The sequence below is a fragment of the Cynocephalus volans genome, chromosome 4 (assembly GCF_027409185.1).
Source record: "Cynocephalus volans isolate mCynVol1 chromosome 4, mCynVol1.pri, whole genome shotgun sequence".
NCBI classification, from domain to species: Eukaryota; Metazoa; Chordata; class Mammalia; order Dermoptera; family Cynocephalidae; genus Cynocephalus; species Cynocephalus volans.
Genome location: NC_084463.1, coordinates 104271743 through 104294332, shown reverse-complemented (window position 1 = coordinate 104294332; position 22590 = coordinate 104271743). Strand labels below are relative to the sequence as shown.

At 34.2% G+C, this 22590-nt stretch overlaps 1 protein-coding gene and 1 pseudogene across 1 annotated transcript; both read right to left on the bottom strand.

The window, feature by feature from the left end:
- Positions 1-6688: 6688 nt before the first annotated feature.
- On the bottom strand, positions 6689-7519 carry LOC134376316 (olfactory receptor 51I2-like). The gene has a single exon (XM_063094907.1). The coding sequence runs from the start codon at positions 7517-7519 to the stop codon at positions 6689-6691; it is 831 nt and encodes a 276-aa protein (XP_062950977.1).
- A 10113-nt stretch (positions 7520-17632) lies between these two features.
- Positions 17633-21886, bottom strand: LOC134376315 (olfactory receptor 52A5-like; annotated as a pseudogene).
- Between the last annotated feature and the right edge of the window lie 704 nt (positions 21887-22590).

The following is a 22590-nucleotide window of genomic DNA, read 5'->3' as shown; positions in this document are numbered from 1 at the left end:
GTCTGCCTTAATATTGTATAACCTGTTTTTTGATAATAAAATAGGTGGTTTTAAGTTGGTTATCTGAATACTTTAAATGATGTTTGCGAGACACCTTCATAGAAAATGTGCTCGTACTCTAAACATACCCTTCCTCTGCCACTTCTTCCTTTCCCCTTGTTGAAAGCACACATGTCTATACTAGCTTAGCAGCCATTGCATATCATGAGGCAACAGGCAAAAGTGTGCAGGAAATAAAAGTAGAAGGAATCAGATTCTTGACAAACATGAGAAAATAATTGCCCTTGATTGCTTTATTTTTGTCTGGTCATTTGTTTTTGGTTTTGTGTTTTAAATCTTTACCTTTTGTAAGTCAGTATTTTTCTTTTGCTTTTTAATTTTATGTATGTATGTATGTATGTATGTATTAATATGCAGCTGAATCTAATTTAATGAATAAAAAGGACAGGAACTTCCATTATGACACCAAATCATTTTCCAGAAGGCTTGTATAATTGCCTTTTCCAAAAGGAAGTATAATTGAATGACTATTCCCAATTCCCAATACACTCATTAGTATCAAAAATTGTCCTTTTAAAATGTTTAGTTAGCTTGATAACCGAAAGTTTATAGCTTATTAATATTTTAATTGGAATTTTTAACATGGAAATACGTAATATTTTCATTTTTAATGAATGGAATGTATTTGTTTTTCCTGAAATTATCAGTCACTATTACATTTCTTATTCATGTATTATGTTGAAAATTACCAAATTAAATGATTTCTTTTAATTTAAAAATATTGTGATATGTTTTCCTAATATTGTTCTGACAAATATTTTCCCAATTTATCTAAGTTTATTTTGGTTACAGTATTTTAGCTATATGTAGTTTCTTGGAATTTTTATTTTTATATTTTATATTTTTTTTTCAGACACAACTGTACTACTTTTATTTTTTATTTTATTTTATTTTATTTTTCTTTTATTTATTTTTATTTTTTTATTTTTTTATTTTATTTTATTTTTTTTAATTTTATTTTGTCGATATACATTGTAGCTGATTATTGCTCCCCATCACCAAAACCTCCCTCCCTTCTCCCTCGCCCCCTCCCCCCCAACAATGTCCTTTCTGTTTGCTTGTTGTATCAACTTCAAATAATTGTGGTTGTTATATCTTCTTCCCTACCCCCCCGGTTTGTGTGTGTGTGTGTGTGTATGTGTGTGTGTGAATTTATATATTAATTTTTAGCTCCCTCCAATAAGTGAGAACATGTGGTATTTCTCTTTCTGTGCCTGACTTGTTTCACTTAATATAATTCTCTCAAGGTCCATCCATGTTGTTGCAAATGGCAGTATTTCATTTGTTTTTATAGCTGAGTAGTATTCCATTGTGTAGATGTACCACATTTTCCGTATCCACTCATCTGATGATGGGCATTTGGGCTGGTTCCAACTCTTGGCTATTGTAAAGAGTGCTGCGATGAACATTGGGGAACAGGTATACCTTCGACTTGATGATTTCCATTCCTCTGGGTATATTCCCAACAGTGGGATGGCTGGGTCGTATGGTAGATCTATTTGCAATTGTTTAAGGAACCTCCATACCATTTTCCATAGAGGCTGCACCATTTTGCAGTCCCACCAACAATGTATGAGAGTTCCTTTTTCTCTGCAGCCTCGCCAGCATTTATCGTTCATAGTCTTTTGGATTTTAGCCATCCTAACTGGGGTTAGATGGTATCTCAATGTGGTTTTGATTTGCATTTCCCGGATGCTGAGTGATGTTGAGCATTTTTTCATATGTCTGTTGGCCATTTGTATATCTTCCTTAGAGAAATGCCTACTTAACTCTTTTGCCCATTTTTTAATTGGGTTGCTTGTTTTCTTCTTGTAAAGTTGTTTGAGTTCCTTATATATTCTGGATATTAATCCTTTGTCAGATGTATATTTTGCAAATATTTTCTCCCACTCTGTTGGTTGTCTTTTAACTCTTTTAATTGTTTCTTTTGCTGTGCAGAAGCTTTTTAGTTTGATATAATCCCATTTGTTTATTTTTCCTTTGGTTGCCCGTGCTTTTGGGGTCGTATTCATGAAGTCTGTGCCCAGTCCTATTTCCTGAAGTGTTTCTCCTATGTTTTCTTTAAGAAGTTTTATTGTCTCAGGGTGTATATTTAAATCCTTAATCCATTTTGAGTTGATTTTAGTATATGGTGAGAGGTATGGATCTAGTTTCATTCTCCTGCATATCGATATCCAGTTATCCCAGCACCATTTGCTGAAGAGACAGTCCCTTCCCCAGTGAATAGGCTTGGTGCCTTTGTCAAAGATCAGATGGCAGTAAGTGTGTGGGTTGATTTCTGGATTCTCTATTCTATTCCATTGGTCAGTGTGTCTGTTTTTATGCCAGTACCATACTGTTTTGGTTATTATAGCTTTGTAGTATAGCTTAAAGTCAGGTAGTGTTATGCCTCCAGCTTTATTTTTTTTGCTGAGCATTGCTTTGGCTATTCGTGGTCTTTTATTGTTCCATATAAATGTCTGAATAGTTTTTTCCATTTCTGAGAAAAATGTCTTTGGAATTTTGATGGGGATTGCATTGAATTTGTATATCACTTTGGGTAGTATGGACATTTTCACTATGTTGATTCTTCCAATCCAAGAGCATGGAATATCTTTCCATCTTCTTGTATCCTCTCTAATTTCTCTCAGCAGTGGTTTGTAGTTCTCATTATAGAGATTTTTCACCTCCTTGGTTAACTCAATTCCTAAGTATTTTATTTTTTTGGTGGCTATTGTAAATGGGCAGGCTTTCTTGATTTCTCCTTCTGCATGTTCACTATTGGAGAAAAGAAATGCTACTGATTTTTGTGTGTTGATTTTGTATCCTGCTACTGTGCTGAAATCATTTATCAATTCCAACAGGTTTTTTGTAGAGGTTTTAGGCTGTTCGATATATAGGATCATGTCATCTGCAAACAGGGACAGTTTGACTTCATCTTTTCCAATCTGGATGCCCTTTATTTCCTTCTCTTCTCTGATTGCTCTGGCTAGTACTTCCATTGGAATTTTTAAAATGTAGTTAAGTCCATCAGTAACGTTGCCTTTGGCTATGAGGAACAAATGCAAAATGAAAAGCTGTTTCATCTATGACAAAATTGCATTAACTGAACTTATGTATGTACAGAGGTAGGTAGTTTTCAGAGTTTGTCAACTTATTGTTCTAACCACTTTAAAACAAGGACCTTTTGTTATCCTCAATTTGCTGGCTACTAGTCACTTCTCTCATTAATTAAAGTCTCACTATTAAGTATCTGCTGTGTTCTTTGATTTGGTGTAGTAAGTGTAATTTATTTTTCATTTCCTTTTTTTAAAAAAAAGATGACCAATAAGGTGATCTTAATCCTTGACTTGGTGTTGTCAGCACCACGCTCTCCCAAGTGAGCTACGGGCCGGTCTCATTTCCTTTTCTTTTATAGTAGCTATCTAACGGGTGTGAAGGGGTATGTCATTTGAGTATCTTTGTAAAATATATGAAACAAAATTTATCATTTAACAACTTTTAAGTGTACAATTTAGTGGCATTAACTTCATTCACAATGTTGTGAAACCATCATCGCTACCAATTCCCAGTGCTTTTTCATTACTCCAAACAAAAATTCTGTAGCTATTTAGCAATAACTTCCCATTACCCCACCCTCACCCCCTAGTAACCTCTGATCTATTTTCTTTCTCTGTGAACTTGCCTGGTCTAGTTATTTTATATAAGTGAAATCATACAATATTCATCCTTTTGTGTCTGGCTTATTTCACTTAGCATAACATCTTCAAGTTTCATGCATGTTATAGCATATATCAGAACTTCATTATTTTATGACAATAAATCTCAATTGTACATATATACATTTTCTTTATCAATCTTTTGATGGACACTTGGGTCGTTTCTATCTTTTAGCCGTTGTGAATAATGCTGCAAGGAAATTGGCATACAAATATCTGTTCCAGTCCATGTTTTTGACTCCTTACATTATATACCAAGAAGTGAAATTGCTGGATCACATGGCAACCCCACTTTAAAATTTTTGAAGAACCGCCATACATTTTCTGTAGCAGCTACATTATTTTATAATCCCACCAGCAGGAACAAGGGCTCCAATTTCTTTATATACTCACCAAAATTTCTTTTTCTTTTTTTTTTTTCATAATAGCTATCTAATAGGACTGAAGGGATATGTCATCGTGGTTCTGATTTGCATTTCTATAATGACTAGTGTTGTTGAGCACCTTTTCCTATGCTATCAATCATTTGTATATCTTCTGTGGGAAAAGATCTATTCACGTCATTTGACTGGTTCTTAACTGCCAAATTGTTTGTGTTGTTGTCGTTCAGTTGTAAGAGTTGTTCACATGTTCTGGATATTAATCCTTTATGATTTATATGCTTTGCAAATATTTTATCTCATTATATGTGTTGTCTTTTCCTCTCTTGATAGTGTCATTTGATGAATAAATGTCTTAATTTTGATAAATTCAATACACCAATTTTTTGTTTTGTTGTGTTTTTGGTGTCATACACTATTTTAACCACTGAAGATACAGAAGCAAACAAAACAGTCAGAATCTCTGCACTTATGAAGTTATATTTTAGGAATTTCAAAAGAAGTTGCTTTTTACCCATATGCTGAGAAGCCTAACAAGCTCAAAAAGCATGCTTACTCTACATAACAAAATTACTTTTTTTCTTTTTCTTTTTCTTTTTTCTTTATTTTTTTATTTTTTATTTTATTTTATTTTATTTTATTTTTATTGTATATACATTATTTTTATTGTACATACATGTGGGGTACAATGCTGATTTTCAATAATTTTGTAGAATGTGTGGTGGTTAGATCAGTATGATTAACTTATTCATCTTTACAATACATGATCATTCTTTGTGTCCATTGACCAATTCCTCTTTAGCACCCATCCTTCGACCCCCCTGCTCCCCCTTTCCACCTCTAGTTTTCTAAAAGTTCAACGTATTACTGTGATTGTTGCTCCTTTCTTTCTTTATCTCTCTTTACTGTTCATTTGCTTATTTATGGATTCAGCTCCCAGTTATGAGTGAAAACGTGGTATTTCTCCTTCTGTACCTGGGTTGTTTCACTTAGGATAATTTTAAATTGCTATTTTCTAAAATTATTTTAATGATTTCCTTCCATCTATTTTTGTCTGCCTTTATTTTCTCCTTTTATAACAAGTTATATCTTGCAAATTTGGTTATTGTGTTTTTATTTCCTCTTTTAAAAACGTTTAAAGTGCTTAAGGCCATGATTCTGATGGGTGATAATATATTTTTGACTGAAAGCCATATATCTTCAAATGTGAATTTTACTTTCATTAAGCACTAATTGAACTTTGGATTTTCACATATTTTAATAACTATTTTGTGAGGAATTTTATCTGTCAGTAGACATATAGAAATAGGTAAATTGCACCTGACTTGGGCACTGACTTAAACTGATCCAATAGAATAAAGTTTAGGTGTTAGTGTCAACATATTCCAGTATTTTTCTGTGTAAAGAGAATGAACTTTGGAATGAACAAACAACTATAGTAATACTAGCTTTATTCTTAAGAAGTGATAATCCTCTGAGACTTGATTTCCCTTTCTCTAAATTGGGTATGATAAACCATATCTACTTTGGGGCCATATTTATGCAAGATGATAAATGCAATATATGCTTACTTCATAGTAAACTCACTTAGGAAAACATAACTTTGTATTTTCTAACATTCCTTCATGTCCTAACAAGCCATCTTTCTTTGTCTCTGGGTCTAGGTGATCAACTGTACGTGAGGTCTTTAATAAGTGAGGACAGCGGTGGACTATGTAAAAGGGTAAAAGAGCAAAGTGATGGCCCCATGGTAAGAAGAGATCCTTACCAAAATGTCTGCAAGAACATCAGACACCACATACTTAACCCTGGTAACCAGGCACAATTTGGCCTTGACCACAAACCACCTCAGAGATACTTATTGGTTTTGAGGTGATATTGGATAACATATTCATTCAGAACAATGACTTTCAGAAAGCGACAAGAATTGTTAAATCAGTGTGTTATTGACAAGGCAGAAGGACAAGTTTTCTTTGCTATTGATACTTAATTCCAAGCTAGTTCCCTACCTCAGTCTAATACAGTATTAGCCAAAGAGTGATTTTACCTATTTTATACAAATTAGCTCTATTCTAATGTTTTTAATGTGCCTGGTAGACAATAAGAGAGGAATAAATATTTTGAATAAATGCTAGTGCTTCACCTAGTAGTAAATTTACTGAATAAGTTTTTTCTGCCTTTGGAGATCTTGCAGTTAATCACAAAGAGAACTTTTCACATCTGGAAAAGACAATTTACAACTAAATTCAAATAATAAAATTAAGGTGGAGTATCTACTATTCTTTAGGAAGAATCAGTAGAATTTGTTTGGTTGAGGGTATCTTCCTTGAGAACTAGATTAACATAAAAAGAGTTCTGTTAGAATATTGACTTTTAAAATTATTGATTCTATAGCACATAGTATTAGATATTAGCCTTTTGACCATTTTTTTTTTTTTTACCTTCTCAGGTTTTTTGAATGATTAGTATGCAGAATTAACAAATACCTATACTTTTTTTTTTTTTACTTGAATATCTTTTTTTTTGGTCACGGAGATATTTAAATTCTAATTAATATACATTTGTTGATATTTTCTTGAAGATATATACAAGGTGGGTGCGTATCTCATGGGCCTTGATACAATAGATGGCTGGGTTGAGCACAGGAGGAAGCAACAAGTAGACATAGCCCATGACAACATGAACCACGGGTGGAACATGCTTCCCAAAACGGTGAATGATGGATACTCCCAACATGGGGATGTAGACAAGCAGCACAGCACAGATGTGGGAAACACAGGTGTTGAGGGCCTTGACTCGCTCTTCCTGGGAGGCAATACCTAGTACAGTGGTAAGGATCTTCACATAGGAGAAAAGGATGAGCACAGAATCAAAACCAAATGTGATGATAATGACAATGAGACCTAAGATGCTGTTAATACGGTGGTCAGAGCAGGAAAGCGTAATGATATCTGGATGCAGACAATAGGAATGGGAAAGTACACTGGCCTCGCAAAATCTGAGTTTCTTAATGAGGACAGGGGCTGGGATGAGGACAATGATGGCCCGCAACACAAGCCCTACAGAAATGTTCACAATGGTAGCCCTGTTCAGGATGGCAGTGTATCTGAGAGGATTGGTTATGGCCACGTAGCGGTCAAAAGCCATAGATAATAGGATACCTGACTCCATCATGGACAAGATGTGGATAAAGTACATCTGTGCAAGGCATGCATCAAAGTGTATTTCACGAGCATTGAACCAGAAGAGCTTAAGCACTGTAGGTAAGGTGGTGGCACAGAGACCCAGGTCACTGACTGCCAGCATGGAAAGAAAGAAGTACATGGGTTTGTGAAGCGATCGTTCCACCCAGATTACTACCAATATGATGCTGTTGCCCATAATGGCAATTAGGTATGAAACACAGAAGAAGATGGAGATCTGAGGATGATAATGTTCCAAGCCAGAGAAGCCAGAGAGCAGCAAAAGTTGAAAATTACTGTTGTTGTAAAGTCTCATAATAGATGTGCTCAAGTACTAAATCTTTATTCTTAAAATGACAATAAATAAGTTGTTACACTATCATAATTACCATCAAAAACTTTATCTTCTTTTTAACCATTTGTTCTATCTACTTTATCCTGATTACTTACAATCACACCTTATAATAAACTTATACACAATCTATAGGCACTTACTGAATCAGACATTGATTTTATAAACATTGAGTATAAACACAATTCACAGTTTTCAGTTTTGAATATGTGATCCTTCTTAAACTTATTATCTTGCATAATAGACATATACTATCCTACATATTTAAGGTAATGGCAAATAAATACTATTCGACTTATTATTTTCCACATTTCCATTGAGTCACATATAAAGAAAAAATAAGTAATAAGTCAATTAACACAAACTCCAAAAGGATACGAGTGAAAATCATTAATAGAGAATATATTAAAAAAAATCAAGAACAAACTATAGCCATGTTTTCAAATATATAATTCTTCTGATTGCATATTTAAAACTTATTACTTACAGAAAATGCAAGACTAATGAATGTAAAGAAAAAATAAAAAAGAAATTTAAACAATAATGTAATTTTACTGCATATATTTGACAAAATGGTCAAATTCTAAGTCATCAAATGTTTTAAATAGCCTATGACTTTCAACATGATTATATCATGGCTAAATAATCTAATTTTTTAAATTTAGATTTACTTTAACTTTTAAATTTTTGTCCAGATACATACAAGGAAGGACACAATGAGAAATTACTAGATCTGCTTGGGGAAACAAAATTGCTTTTTAAAAATTAATTGATGAATATAATAATTTGGAAGTTATAATAAAATTTATAACAGGGAAATAATTTCTTAATACAATTTTTATTTGGTTTGTGAATCGTGTTCATGTTCATGAACTGAAATATGTCTCTCTCATTTTTTCTGTACTCTAAAATACTTTATCAGGTTTTTGCTGTTTTGTGTGCGTGTTTCCCACTTACCTGACAAATCTTAATCCTGCTTGAAATCAAATATCTATCTTCTCCGTATGTACCTTCTGTACACTGTCAGAAAAATCTCATTACCTGACAGATTCAACATTCAAAGCAAACCCAGTGTTTTTTGTTTACTATGTGTTTTTACTTTGTTCAATTACTAATAAAAATTCTTACATACTCTCACAATGTCACCTTCAATTCCTCCTCTTATCTCTTGATGATTGCTTTGCAGCCAACTTTAAAGAGATAACAGAGGAAAAGTGAAGGAACTACAACTTCAGTCCATCAAAACGACCACTTACATACATCATTTTTTCCTTCTCTGCTGGTGGATAAATGCTTAAATGTACCACTCCCAGTCAGAGTTAAAAATTGATTACATGCAATGTAAATCTAGAATTCATCTTTAATTATAAAAAATAAATATAACTACGTGATTCTGAGAAAAAAAACTTAATGAGAGAGAGCTATATTTGCAGTGTTAATTTAGGTTTATAATGCTCGAACAATAAGAACAATATAATACTGGGCCAAAAATAAACAAGGTAGATGGAAAAGATTAGTTATTCCTGAACCCAACTGTAATTAGTAATTGTGGGATAATCCAAATATAGTTGGAAATTGTGGAGTAAGTTTATTTGTAATACAGAGAATATCACAACCAAATAAAGTAGAGAATAAGTGAAGATAAAGTTATCTAATACTTGAAAAAATTATTTCAGATTCTCAATTTACAAAGTTGGTCAAATAAGTTTCAGATAAAGAGCTAAATTAAATATGAAATGTAAACAATTAAAGATATTTTTGGAATATAATAGCAATGAGAAACCATAAAAATCATACAGATGTAGCTGATATAAAAAATGAAGACTCCACTGACAAGTTTTATAGGTGATTCTTTCAGATTAGGATAAGAAGAAACTAGTCATTTTATAATCACCCTTCACCAATTTATAAGTTTAATATAATAAAAAAACAAAAGAAACACAAGTTTCCACAGCATTAAAATAAAGTAAACAACATGCCTGGTGACAAGAAGAATTTACTTCATCAATAATAAAAATAGAAAAAAAACATTGCTTCATTTTTGATAATTATAATTATAATAAAAGCTCAAGGATTATACTTTACCAATAGCAAAGACCATAAAATCTGATAGTAAATTGATTTGAATGTTATGATCCCAGTTAGTTTAAAGGGGTTCTTTAGAGAAAATTAAAAGTACCTTAATCAGAGTAATTTCCCAGGTCTGTATGAGGACCACAGAAAGGACAGTTATAGTATAAGGATATCACTCCCTAATCGTTTTTAAGTAACGCATTAGTGTCAAGGGGCGTATGTTTTAATATATATCCATGAACGGAGAGAGAGAGAGAGAGAGAGAGAGAGAGAGAGAGTGTGTGTGTGTGTGTGTGTGTGTGAGAGAGAGAGAGAGAGTTTATGCATTATGTAGTAAACAAAGATTCTAAACACACCTAGCAGAATCTCTTAAGACCTGAGTATCGCAAAGGAACCATGCCAAATAAACCATGTTTTATATAATTGAGAGCCCAAATCCTATGTTTTAAGGAACAATGTGGAATAAATTTCCCCAGTGGGAAAGGTTATACCTGTTAAACTGGAGTAAGAGCTTCTCTTTTTCTGATTAGGAGTATTTATAAGCAGTGAAATAAATGTATACATATCATTATAGATAGATTATACAAAGGAGTATTGATATAAGATACATAATTTAACACCATTTATATGTTAAAATACAATCTTATAAAACAATATATGCCTGGTGAAAATACTACAAAGATAAAAATAAATGCATTTCAAATATTGATTTATGGATACAGTGCCACATAGTTTATCTTCCAAAACAGTACACTTTTGAGTATAAAAGAGGACAACAGACATAAACCAGTAACAACTCAACCAAGCAGGTTGTAGGGTTTCTCTATCCACAAGTGAAAAAAGGGGACTGGGATATAGAGAGAAAAGGAAATAAAATAAACAGACAGACAAGAGAGGGGTCTTGCACAGATCAATGTTAATATGCCAGGAACTGAGGTTTAGGTATAAAACAACCCTCTATTCCTGAGATTAAAACAATGATATTCCATGCTGAAAATGAGCTCTATAATTGAATTCAAAATGTTTTTGTTATATCCTAGCTCTACTGTTTTATATCTATTATCTTTCCAACAAGATACTCTCTCATCTATAATGTACTTTATATAAAAAATCAGGTAAGTAATATTTTTAATGAGATAATACACTTGAACACGTACTTCATAGTATCTGGATCTTTTCAGTACTTAATATATATGTTTGAGTAATTTAATAAATATACGCATATGAGAAAAAAATTCATAGATAAGAAAAGCTTGTTATCAATTTGGGTTTGATGACTAAACAGAAAAATCTGAAACTGAGTAAGAGAGTGAGTTGATTAGATGATTACATTATTTTCAGTCCTCTTAGTAATACTCATTTGCACAACAGCAAAAATAATTCAAAAGCCCTTTTCCAAAGGCCTCCAGAAGCCTCAGACATCTCCCAATATTTCGGAATATTCCAGCAACACTGCTCACATTTTTCTAGGTCATTTTACATTTGGCTTCAAACTCGTGCTTTTGACCTACCTTACATTTGTAGGTACTGAAGGTATATCAATGCAGACATCAGTCTGATTTGGGACAGAGTATTATTACAGATGTGAAGATAATAAAGGGAATATTAGCATTAAACAAGTAACTTAAAGTATCAAAAATAAGTCTTTCTCACATTCTTAGAGACTGCATGTATATTAATACAGCAAATAAAGTTGGTATGTAACATATTTTTATTACTGACTAGACATGAAAGAAGTGAATTTTAATATTGAACAGGTTAGCTAAATAGCCATCTTTCTGAAACGAGTATTCCCTAAATAACACTTTTGCTTGTTTTAGGGAATCTATTCTGTCCTATTTTAAAAGAAGTGATAACAGCAGACAACAATTCTCCTCAGTCTCTTTTTTCTAGATCCCAGTGCCATATTTAACCCTGAGGAAAAGCTGTATGTTACTCTTGCCTTTTTAAGATTTTTTTTGTCTCAACTTTACTATTTAAACCAGTTTAGGATCCTCACTTGCTAAAGCTATTTAAAGTGTTCTCCCAAACAAAAGCCAGGAATCTTAAATTTTAGTAATGCACAGAACTTGCACAAATAAATTTAGTTTTTCTAATTTTTCATAAATCACTTGTGAAGTCAATTCAGATTCTGAAATTGGACATCAACATACTTTAATTTTCAAAGAAATAACTAACAACTATAGAACAGGATTATTCAATTAATAGAGGGAAACATGGAATGATAAAAAATAATAAATCTAGAACAATTCAAAAAAGAACAAAAATATAAACATAGAACACAAAATAAAATAGTGGAAACAAATCCAAACATATGAACCATTACTTTGAATGTCAAAGACTATAATTATAAATCTGATTTTTAAAAAAATGGTAGTGTTCACAAGATGAACAAGAATAGAAATGGCCAACAAATACATGGAAAGGTGCTCAACATCACAATACAAATTAAAACCACTATGATATACTACCTTACACTTGTTATGATAGCTATTATCAAAAGAGATAACCAGTATTGATGAGGGTGTGGAGAAAAGGGAGCCCTTGTACTGTTTGTGGGCATGTGGACTGGTGCAGCCATTATGAAAAATAGTATGGAAGTTCCCAAAGAAATCAGAAATAGAGCTTTGATCCAGCAATCCCTCTTCTGGGTATGTACCAAAAGGAAATAAAATTACCACCTTAAAAAAAGATCTGCACTCCCATGTTCATTACAGCACTATTCACAGTAGACAAGATATGGAAAAAACCTAGATGTCCATCAATGGACAAATGGATAAGCAAACTATGAGATAAATATATAAATGCACACACAAGTACACACACACAATGGAATATTATTGTCCTAAAAAAGAGGAAATCCTGTAATTTGTCACAACAGGGATGAAACTGGTGGACATTTTGATAAGTGAAATATGTCAGACACAGAAAGAAAAATATTACATGATATCTCTTACATATGGAATCTAAAAATTTTTTTTAAAGATCAAATATACAGAAATAACAGAATAAAACAGTGGTTTCCAGGGTTGTGGTGAGGGGGAAGAAGATGGTGAGATGTAGGTCAAACAATACAAAGTAGCAAATATGTAGAATGAACAAGCCAAACAATCTAATGTAAAACATGAGGACTATAGTTAATAATATTGTATTTTATTCAGAATTTTCTATGAAAAGTACATTATAGCTGCTCTTGCCACTGGGAGTAAAATGGGTAACTTTATGAGGTGATGGATATGTTAATTTGATCCACTATAGTAAACATTTTACTATATAATGAGGGGTCTTCAAAATGTGTGTGAAGGACGAGCAGAGTGGCGCAGCAGAAGCGTGCTGGGCCCATAACCCAAAATGTGTGTGAAAAGATGTGTATCACCTTTTCATTCTGTTTCCCACAAATTTTTATAGTACTCTCATGTGTCTTATACTACCAAGCTGCATAAATTAAATATACACAATAAAACTTGATTTAAATATATAATAGAGCTGTTGAAAATAAAAGAATGAGAAAAGTTAATACTGTATAAGTATTTATCAAAAGAAAGCTTTCATAGTTTCATTAGTAACAGATGAAATAATATTTAGAATAAATATTGAATATATATATTTGTATAAACATATACATATAAATATGACTCTGATTGGTGAGCTTTGACCTTCCTGCACCTGGATATTTGTATCTTTCTCTAGGTTTGGGAAGTTTTCTGTTATTTTCTCCTTGAATAAGCTTACAAACTCTTTGGCATTCTGAAGTTTCTCTTTGATTACAATGACTAGTACATTTTTTTGATGCCATCCTATAGTTCCTGTAGGTTTTGTCTGTTCTTTTCTCCTCTGCCTGTGTATTTTCAAATAGCCTATCTTCTAGCTCATTAATTCTTTTTACTGCTTGGTTAATTCTGCTGTTGATGCTGTCTATTGCATTTTTAATTTGATTCATTAAATTTTTTAGCTCCAGGATTTCTGTTTGATTTTATAATTATTATTTCTATATCTTTGTTCAGTTTTTATGATAAATCATTGAATTTCTTCTCTGTGTTTTCTTGAAGTTCATTGAGTTTCCTTAGAACAGCTGATTTGAGTTTTCTGAGAGGTCACACATTTTCATGGCTTTAAGGTCAGTCTTTAGCACTTTATTTTGTCCATTTGATGAGATCATGGTTCTCTTAATGTTCTTGATGCTTGTGGGAATGAGACAACATCTGTGCATTGAAGAAATTAGGCATTTATTCCAGTCACTGTTGTCCAGATTTGTTTGTGCTCATCTTTTCAGAGATTTAAAGCAGGCTGGCTATGCAGTCTGAGCCTGTGGTCACTGTCTCTGTTTTAGCTAGGTGGCATTCTAACACAAGGTTTGCCATAGATCTGTGGTTAATGTGGTGCCACTTTTTTAATACTAGAGGGTGCCCTAAGCTCAGGATACCCTAAGTTCACAGTTAATGTGTCGCCACTTTTTCAATACTAGAGGGTGGCCTAAGCCACATGGTCATTGTTCTTCAGGTCTGGATGAACCAGGGGAGGATCTAACAAGGGTGTTTTCTCCCACTGGGTTTGTTATTTTCCACCTGTGACTGTACTGTGTTCAGATGTTCTGTCCATGGTCACTAGCCTGGGGTCAGGTGCTACCAAGCTATTCCTGGTGCTGCGTCTTACTGTGTTCAATCGGGCCTTTGGCATCAAGGCAATGTCTAGTGTCTATTTTTTTTTCTCTCTTTTCCAAGTAGACAATACCTGTCTCCACACCGTGCTTCTTGGGATTGAAAGAAAGATGGGATCAATGGTCCCATTGATATGCTGGCCTCTTCAGCTACTGAGACCAGCACCTAAGGCCTTCACTGCAATGACCTGCCATTCTCTGAGGTTTATTTCTGGCTTGGAGCCACTGCATCAGCCAGCAGTGTTGTGGGCCTTAACACTACTTCATTCCACTGGGGCTGTGAGTCTCTCCCTGGTGGCAGAGTGAGAGTAGATGCTCCTTGTGTGGGCCTGGCCTGGGGATGATGGTCATAAAGTACTGCCTGGTACTGATTTTTATTGTGGTGTCTCACACTGGGCTCCATTCAAAGTCTTGCACTCAGTTTTTCTTCTCCCAAGCCGACTTTGTCTCTCCATGCTACCCTGTGCTACTTGCAGTTGAGGGAAGGGTGAAACAGGCAATGTAATTCTGTTTTTCCTACTTTCCTCAATGCATCATTTATTATTATCATTATGCTACAACCAAGTACTGTCACCTCTTACCTGGCTTACTAAGCTCTTGTGAAGGTATTTTTCTGTGTGGGTGTATGATCAAATTGATGTATCTGTAGGGAGATGATCACTGGGATTTACTATTTGGGATTTACTATCTTGATCCACTCTCTAGTGGTATTATTATTTCCAAAGGCTGCTTTAAAGATGAGTGACAAAATAGATTATGAGCACTAAGCCTAGGGCCTAGCAAATGAGGATCTCTCAGTATAAGAATATAAAACTCAGTCCTGAACTGGAGAAGAACTTTTAGTGAAGAGAAAATGAGGTTGAAGGGAATTGGTTATGGGGCAGGGAAAGCAGTAGGAAATCAAAGAGAAAATGGTAGGTGTCGTATCATGAGACATATAGGTCATACTAAGGGCACTGAGTTACTACTGCGCCAAAAGGAAAACCATTGGATGGTTTAGAGCAATGTAATAATAGCATCTAAATAAAATTTTAATAGGGTTACCCTGGCTGCTACCCAGAGAAACAATTGAAATTTGTGGGAATTGAAGAAAGAGAAAACAAGTTAGTAGGATATTGCAATAATTCAGAATAAAGATGATCATGGTTTGAATAAGATTAGTTAAAATGAGTTAGCAAGATTAATTTAATTTTATGTATATATTGGAGGTACAGCCAACAAAATCATTGAGGAGATATGTGTAATGTGATAGAAAGACAGGAATCAAGGATAACAGTTTATGCAAAAGAAAATGCAGTTATCTTGTTGGAAAAATGGAATGTCTCAATCTTATTCCATTATTATTCTAAGGGGAGTATCCACATTTCATAAATTGAACATTTCTTGGAGAATATCTAAATTGCCCTTGGAGACCGTGCACTTCCATAACAAACATATTGCATTCTCAACTGCAGCTGTTGCTTTGACTGGGCCAGGTTCCTGGAAACTAGGGAGAAATTAACAATTTAGTTGATCAAAAACTAAAAATAAATAAATACAAACATGCATATATACATAAACACTTATTTAAAAATAATTGCACTGTAACAACTTCAGAATTGTTTTTAAACTGGATTTGAAATTGTCAGGAAAATCTATCACAAGATTCAAAATGTGTTCTACGATATAATGCAATTAAACTAGTTGTCAATGGTAATATGATATCTAAAGAATTCCCAAATATTTAGCAATTAAATACACACTTGATGCATGCTCAAAGAAGACGACTCAAGAAAAAATTTAAAAGTCTTTTAAATGTAACAAAGTGAAAATACCATATATTAAAATTTGCACAGAGTAGGCAAAGCTGTGCCTATTTGGAAATAAATAGCATGAATTGCTTATATTATGAAAGAAGAAAGCTATCAACTAATAATTTATGCATACATCTTAAAAATAAGAGAAAATTCAAATCAAAATAAACCAAAAACAAAAGAAGGAAATAGTAAAAACAAGAGGAGAAATCTAAACAGACAAACAATTTAAAAAATCGATATAACTGAAAACTGTTTCTTTGGTAAACCTCTAGCTAGATTGGCAGAGAGAGATGATAGAGATAATTGAGATAGAGACAGAAAGAGAATGGGAGAGATAGAGAGAGATAAAGAGAAATTACCAACATCAGAAACTAAAGAAGGTGTATCACTACTGACAACACAGACAGAAAAATAAAAATGACAAACAAGAAGCTACGGACCTTCATAAATATCCTTCATGAATATAGAAAAGAAAAGTGTCAAGTATACATTAGCATATTGAACCCAGCAAAGTCAAAAAGAAAGAAAGAAAGAATGCATCAGACAAAGTAGGATTTATCAGGAATGCAAGGCTGGTTGAACACTTGTGCTGTGGATTGAATGTTCTCTCCAAAAGCTTAACCATTGAAGCTTAACCCTTATTGTAACAGTGCTAAGAGGGTGAGAAATCCAATTACGGTATTTGAAAGGTGGGGCCTCTAAGAGGTGATTCAAGTGTGAGGGCTGTGCTATTATGAATATACATTGATCCATTCATGGTCATTCAAGGTCCTCAACAGATATATCCCCTGGACCATGGACTTCCTAGCTCCCAAAACTGTGAAAAATAAATTCCATTGCTTTATAAATTAGCCAGTTTCAGGCATTGTGTTATAAGAAACAGAAGCAGACTAATACAACTTGAAATCAATCAACAAAACCGAACACATTAAAAGATGTGCTATGGAGAAAAAAGCATTTTATTGTATCAATATATTAAAAAATCATTAAATTTTTTTCAATTGCCAGTCATAATAATAATTCTCAACAAACTAGAAATAGAAGCAAACTTTCTAAATTGATAAAGGACATTTAGTAAGAAAAAAAAATAATATACAGTGGTGAAAGACTAAGTGGTTTCTCTCCTGTACTGAGAAGCACATACGGGTGTTCATTCTTACAACTTCTGTCCACTATCATATTTGAAGTTCTAGCTCATGCAGTAAGGATAGAAAAAAAGTTAAAAGACACTCAGACTGGAAAGTAAAAACCAAAACTATCTCTATTTGTCTCTATTTTCAGATGATGACACCAATGTAGAAAATATCAAGGAATCTACAAAAAGAATTTCCTGAAATTAATGAGTGAGTTTATCAAGATCACAGTATATAAGATAAACTTACAAAAATCATCAATATTTCCATACACTAGCAATAAATAATTGAGAATGAAAATTTAAAAAGTGCCATTAGCAGTAGCTAGAGAGAGGGAAAGAGATACAGAGGCAACAGGGTTTAGTGCAGGTGGCACGAGGAGCTAAATAGTAGACAAAAGAATGTGGGTTGAGGGGGAAACATGTCTAAAATGGTGCCTGAAGAAGAAGGCAAGCATAAACAACTCAAGGAAGAACAAAATATAAGCTGTGCATGTTTTAAATGATTTGAGTCATGCTTCCTTTTTGTGCAGATGAAAAACAGCCCAAAAAATCAGCACATAGGATATGAGGATAAAAATCATGACAAATCTCAGAATTGTAAAACCTACAAAAAGACCACCCATTTTATGAGGGTATTTCAAAAAGTTCATGGAAAAAATAGAATTCAAAGATAATACAAATCTTTCCATTAACTTTTTGAAGACCCCTCATATTGACTTGGTTGTCTTCTGTAGTCTACTAACCAAAACCCTGTGTTCACAGAAAGAGTGGGAAATAACAATGAAATATTAAAGGTGTAGTCAATTTGATTAAAACTGGTAAAATACCAATGAGCACTGCTGCCTGGATTGTCACAACTAGCACTATCTAAACCAGAAAGGAAGGTGTGAGGATGGATGCATTCCTCAGAGCATCACAAATGGCAACATAATGGTCAAAGGCCATGGCCAAGAAGACGCCAGATTCCATGACCTGCAAGGCATGGATGATGAACAGCTGGGCTAGACAGGCATCAAAGGCCAAGAAGCAAGATCTTGGGAGCAATGGCTGCTAGTCCTATGTCAGTGGCTGCCAGCACAGCAAGGAAGATGTACATGGGCTCGTGCAGGCTAAGTTCTGCAGGGACGATGATCAGTAAAATGATGTTTCCCAGAAGAGCCATCAAGCATACAACAAAGAAGAAAAATCCAGTCCAAAACTGCATATGCTCTAGCCCAGAAATTCCAGTCAATATGGAATTCTAGGGTCCAGATATGACGTGTTAATTGATACCATGTTTACTAGTCCATTTCTGTCTCTTATAACAAAATACCTCAAACCGGGTGACTTATAAAGAAAAATAAATGTATTGCTTACAGTCTCAGAGGCTCCAAGTTCAAAGTCCAGGAAACGCATCTGGTGAAGGCTTTCTTTGCTGCTGGCTTCAGTTACAGCAGAGTATCACATTGTGAAAGTGGTGGAGGAGAGAGAGGAACCTCCTTATTTACTCTCTTTTTAAAGCAGAACCACTATTTTTAATCCATTCACTACAGCACAGTCCTATGATCTAATCACCTCTTCAAGGCCCCACTTTTTGATTACCATAATAGGATTTCCCACCCTCAACAGTCACAATGGGGACTTAAGCTTCAATGAGGTTGGGAGGACATCTGGTGTACGGCACCATGGAAGTTAACAAACTCTCTTCTTACCACTGATTTCATACCTACAGAAGGTAAATGGAAATGGGAAGTGGATAGAACACAGGTCATCATCAATCAGGCATACTGAGCACTGAAGAAATAAGTTCAGTGCTTTAGATGACAGTTTGGCCAGATTGTCTGGGGATTCTACTCTATGTGCTGGGATAGCAGTAGCAAACAATCTTATAATATGTTCACTAAAGCCATTAGAGCCATATATGAAAGTAAGAAGCAGGAAGAAGTTTCAGGATTTCTGACTTAGCCCTTGTGGAAAGGCACTCTGAGAACACTGATATTCACATATTCCATGAGGGCTAGGCTGGGCTGTCTGAAAAGCCACTATTAAGCTTTTTTCTTTATTTTCCTCTACAAGACAGCCCAATTTTGCTACAAATACAAGTTTCCCCTGGGACCCAGAGAAGATACCATTTCTGTTGTCCTAGTGAATTAGCGAATAGTCCTGTGAGAACCTTTACTCTCAACCGCACTGTTCCTCATCCCAGGGAGCAAGTTATTTATTCCTGAGTCTTCAGCATTAATTCTTAAATGGTATTTGGTAGGAGAAAATTTAGGTGACTTGTATTCACCCATTTCAGCATCAAATATTTAATAAGTCAGTGTTGACAGGGCACTAAGTGTGACCCTTAGAGGAGATGTGAAGACAGTGGTCTGCTTTCACAGGGGGCCGCAGATGACTAGTTCCCTAAAGGAACTGATTTTTTTTTTTTTTTATGTTTATGGTAAATTAGCAAGAGTGGATGTTTTTCAGAGGATGTTCTTACAGAGAATGTTTTTACAGGGGTTTAGGAAATTTTAAAAAGAAAAGAAAAAGAAAAATGCAGATGAATAGTTTTCAAGAAAAGAGACAATTAGAAACATAATAGAATGTAGTGAAAAGCAGAACCTGGCTAGTTTAAATACCTGACAGTTAGATTAGCATGATTATGTTTCCCCCACCCAGCTTAAAGTTCAATGGATCACAAAACCCCTTGAGTCTAGTTAAAGATAGATGTTGTGCTTTGCATAACAGGATCATAATTTTCTTTTTAATAACTTTACAGCATATTATGACTTCATACTATGACTCTATACTCTATACTATGAAATGTTAGCTGTGCTTTGAATCCTAAAGCTCCTTTAAATATAATGCCCACCTCTTAATATCTCTCTAGTTCTACAATCAGTCCAGAGTTCAACCTGAGTTTTCTTTTCCTGGACCCAAATCTCAAATTTAATAATTTGTTATCTCTCATTGGAATCTGTTTGTTTAGGCCCTTCCACAATTTGCTCCAATTATTCCACGCATAAATGTAACAAAAATCAATTCCACAAAGAGATTTCCTCTGATCTGGTCATATCCATACATCTTGCAAAAGAAAAGCCTTTATGAATAGTAGTGGAAATCTGTTTCTGTTTTTACTCTGGGGGCAATCTCTTGAAAAATGTCAGAAAAGTAGCAGTTTCATAGCCACTTGAAGCACTTCTGTGGGTATGTAACATGAATTGTTTAGCAGTAAATCTTACATATATTAAAAAATTTTGGAGGGAGACTGTGGTCAGTAAGGGGCGAAGAACTTGGCAAAAGTTGATTGGCTAGCTCTGAATGAGTCCATATGACTAGCAAAAGTTGATTGGCTAGCTCTGAATGAGTCCATATGACTAGCAAAAGTTGATTGGCTAGCTCTGAAAGAGTCCATGTAACAAAGATGCCGGATGCCAGATTTTCTTTTTTGAAGGAACTCTCACTTTATGAACAACTCCAGTGGTTCATTTTCCTGCGTTTTAGTTCCCTAGACTTTTGGTTCCTGTGGTATTGGAGGTCATCTGGAGGGCAAGGCCCTTCTCTCTGCCCATGCTCAGCTTACGTCCTGCAAGAAAGCTTGTAAAACAACTTGAGATAGGGAGATAGAAACTGTTTCAACCAGGTTTAGATGGTTTCATAAATTTTAAAATGTCACATGATTTTAAAAAATTATTTGTAATAATTATTCCTTATAGCCTTTATGAATTAGCAGGAATAAAATGTGATGAGTCCAATGCATGTAAGTTACATTTAATGCAATTTTTATGAGAAAATAACAAGATATGATTTTATGATCCTTAGCTTTTTAAATTAATCTAACTGCTATCATATAAAGGTTGTCTTGTCCTTAGTTACTGAGTAGAAGAGAAAGAAAAAGTCCTAATAGTTGATCTTTAATAGAGGCAAAGGGCATAAAAGAGGTCAGGGTGCTTTTTTCCCTAATGCAGAGAGGACTGAGTTGCTGTGTAAATCCATCATATACTAAAGCTTTTTATGGCTTACAATTTTTCTATCCTTCTCTTACTTTCCATATCACTCAAACATCCTTATATTTCCATATACACAGAAGGCTGGTTGCCTCAGTTATCCTTTTAAATTTTCAGTAAACCAGAAAACATTAGAGTTAACACATATCCAGGTGAATAAAATCCAGTAATATGAAAACTACTTTGCATATGTTATAAATTATTTGAAGGCCATAAATATAAATGAGACCAAATAATCTATAAAATTCTTTCATATATAAATCATATCCATTTAGCCCCCAAGTCTCCTTTTGTTCATGGAAAATCCTAAACACAAAGAAAAGAGATGGCATGGTAGTGGACAAAAAACTTAATGACTGAAGTAGAAATTTAGAGTGCCATTCTATCCATTTTCTCCTAAAGTAAACACCTTTCAGGCCCTTATTCACTCCCAGTTTCCAAACTGGAAGGGACAGAAACTTACCAGGGTAGATCAGAGGCCTAGCCTGGCATGTGAATGGGATGGTTACAACTTATTTCTACAAAAATTTTGAACAGATGTAGATACTAATGGAAGAACTGTTTTACCTTCCTCAAAGCCATCCCAAAGCATAATTATCCTTTAGATCCCAAGGCTTCCTTTCTCATAGTGAGTTGATCTTGACCCTGGAGCACAGGATCAGAAAGTGCTCTTGTTTAGGGCCTTTCCGTGGCTCACTTGGGAGAGTGTGGTGCCGATAACACCAAGGCCATGGGTTTGGATCCCTATATAGGGTTGGCCTGATAGCTCACTTGGGAGAGTGTGGTGCTGACAACACAAAGTCAACAGTTAAGATCCCCTTACTGGTCATCATTAAAAAAAAATAGTGCTCTTGTTTCTAGAAGGTCCTAATCTCCCTGGAATGGGAACTGGGAAATATCTAATATTGGATTATATTCAGAACAAGTCAAATGTGAGCTCATGAGGAGTGAGCTCAAAAGAAAGTGAGAAACAGGAATTTCTTAAGGTACAGACATGGAACATAGTTCATCCTCTGTCATCTGGAAAAACTTGTAGATAAAGAAGGATAGTAGATCATATTGTGATAAAAATGTACTGATAATCCTTTTCCTCCCACTCCCACTACTAGTACTACTACAATTACTGCTACTACAAAGAATGTTACTCTTGGACCTACTATTTTATATTAATTTTCAGTTTCAAATGAACTTTAAATACATTTTTTCAAGGACCAGATACTCCAATCTTTCTCTGTTTTTTGAGATATTTAATAATTTACCATTATCTCTTTTATTTATTTATGTCT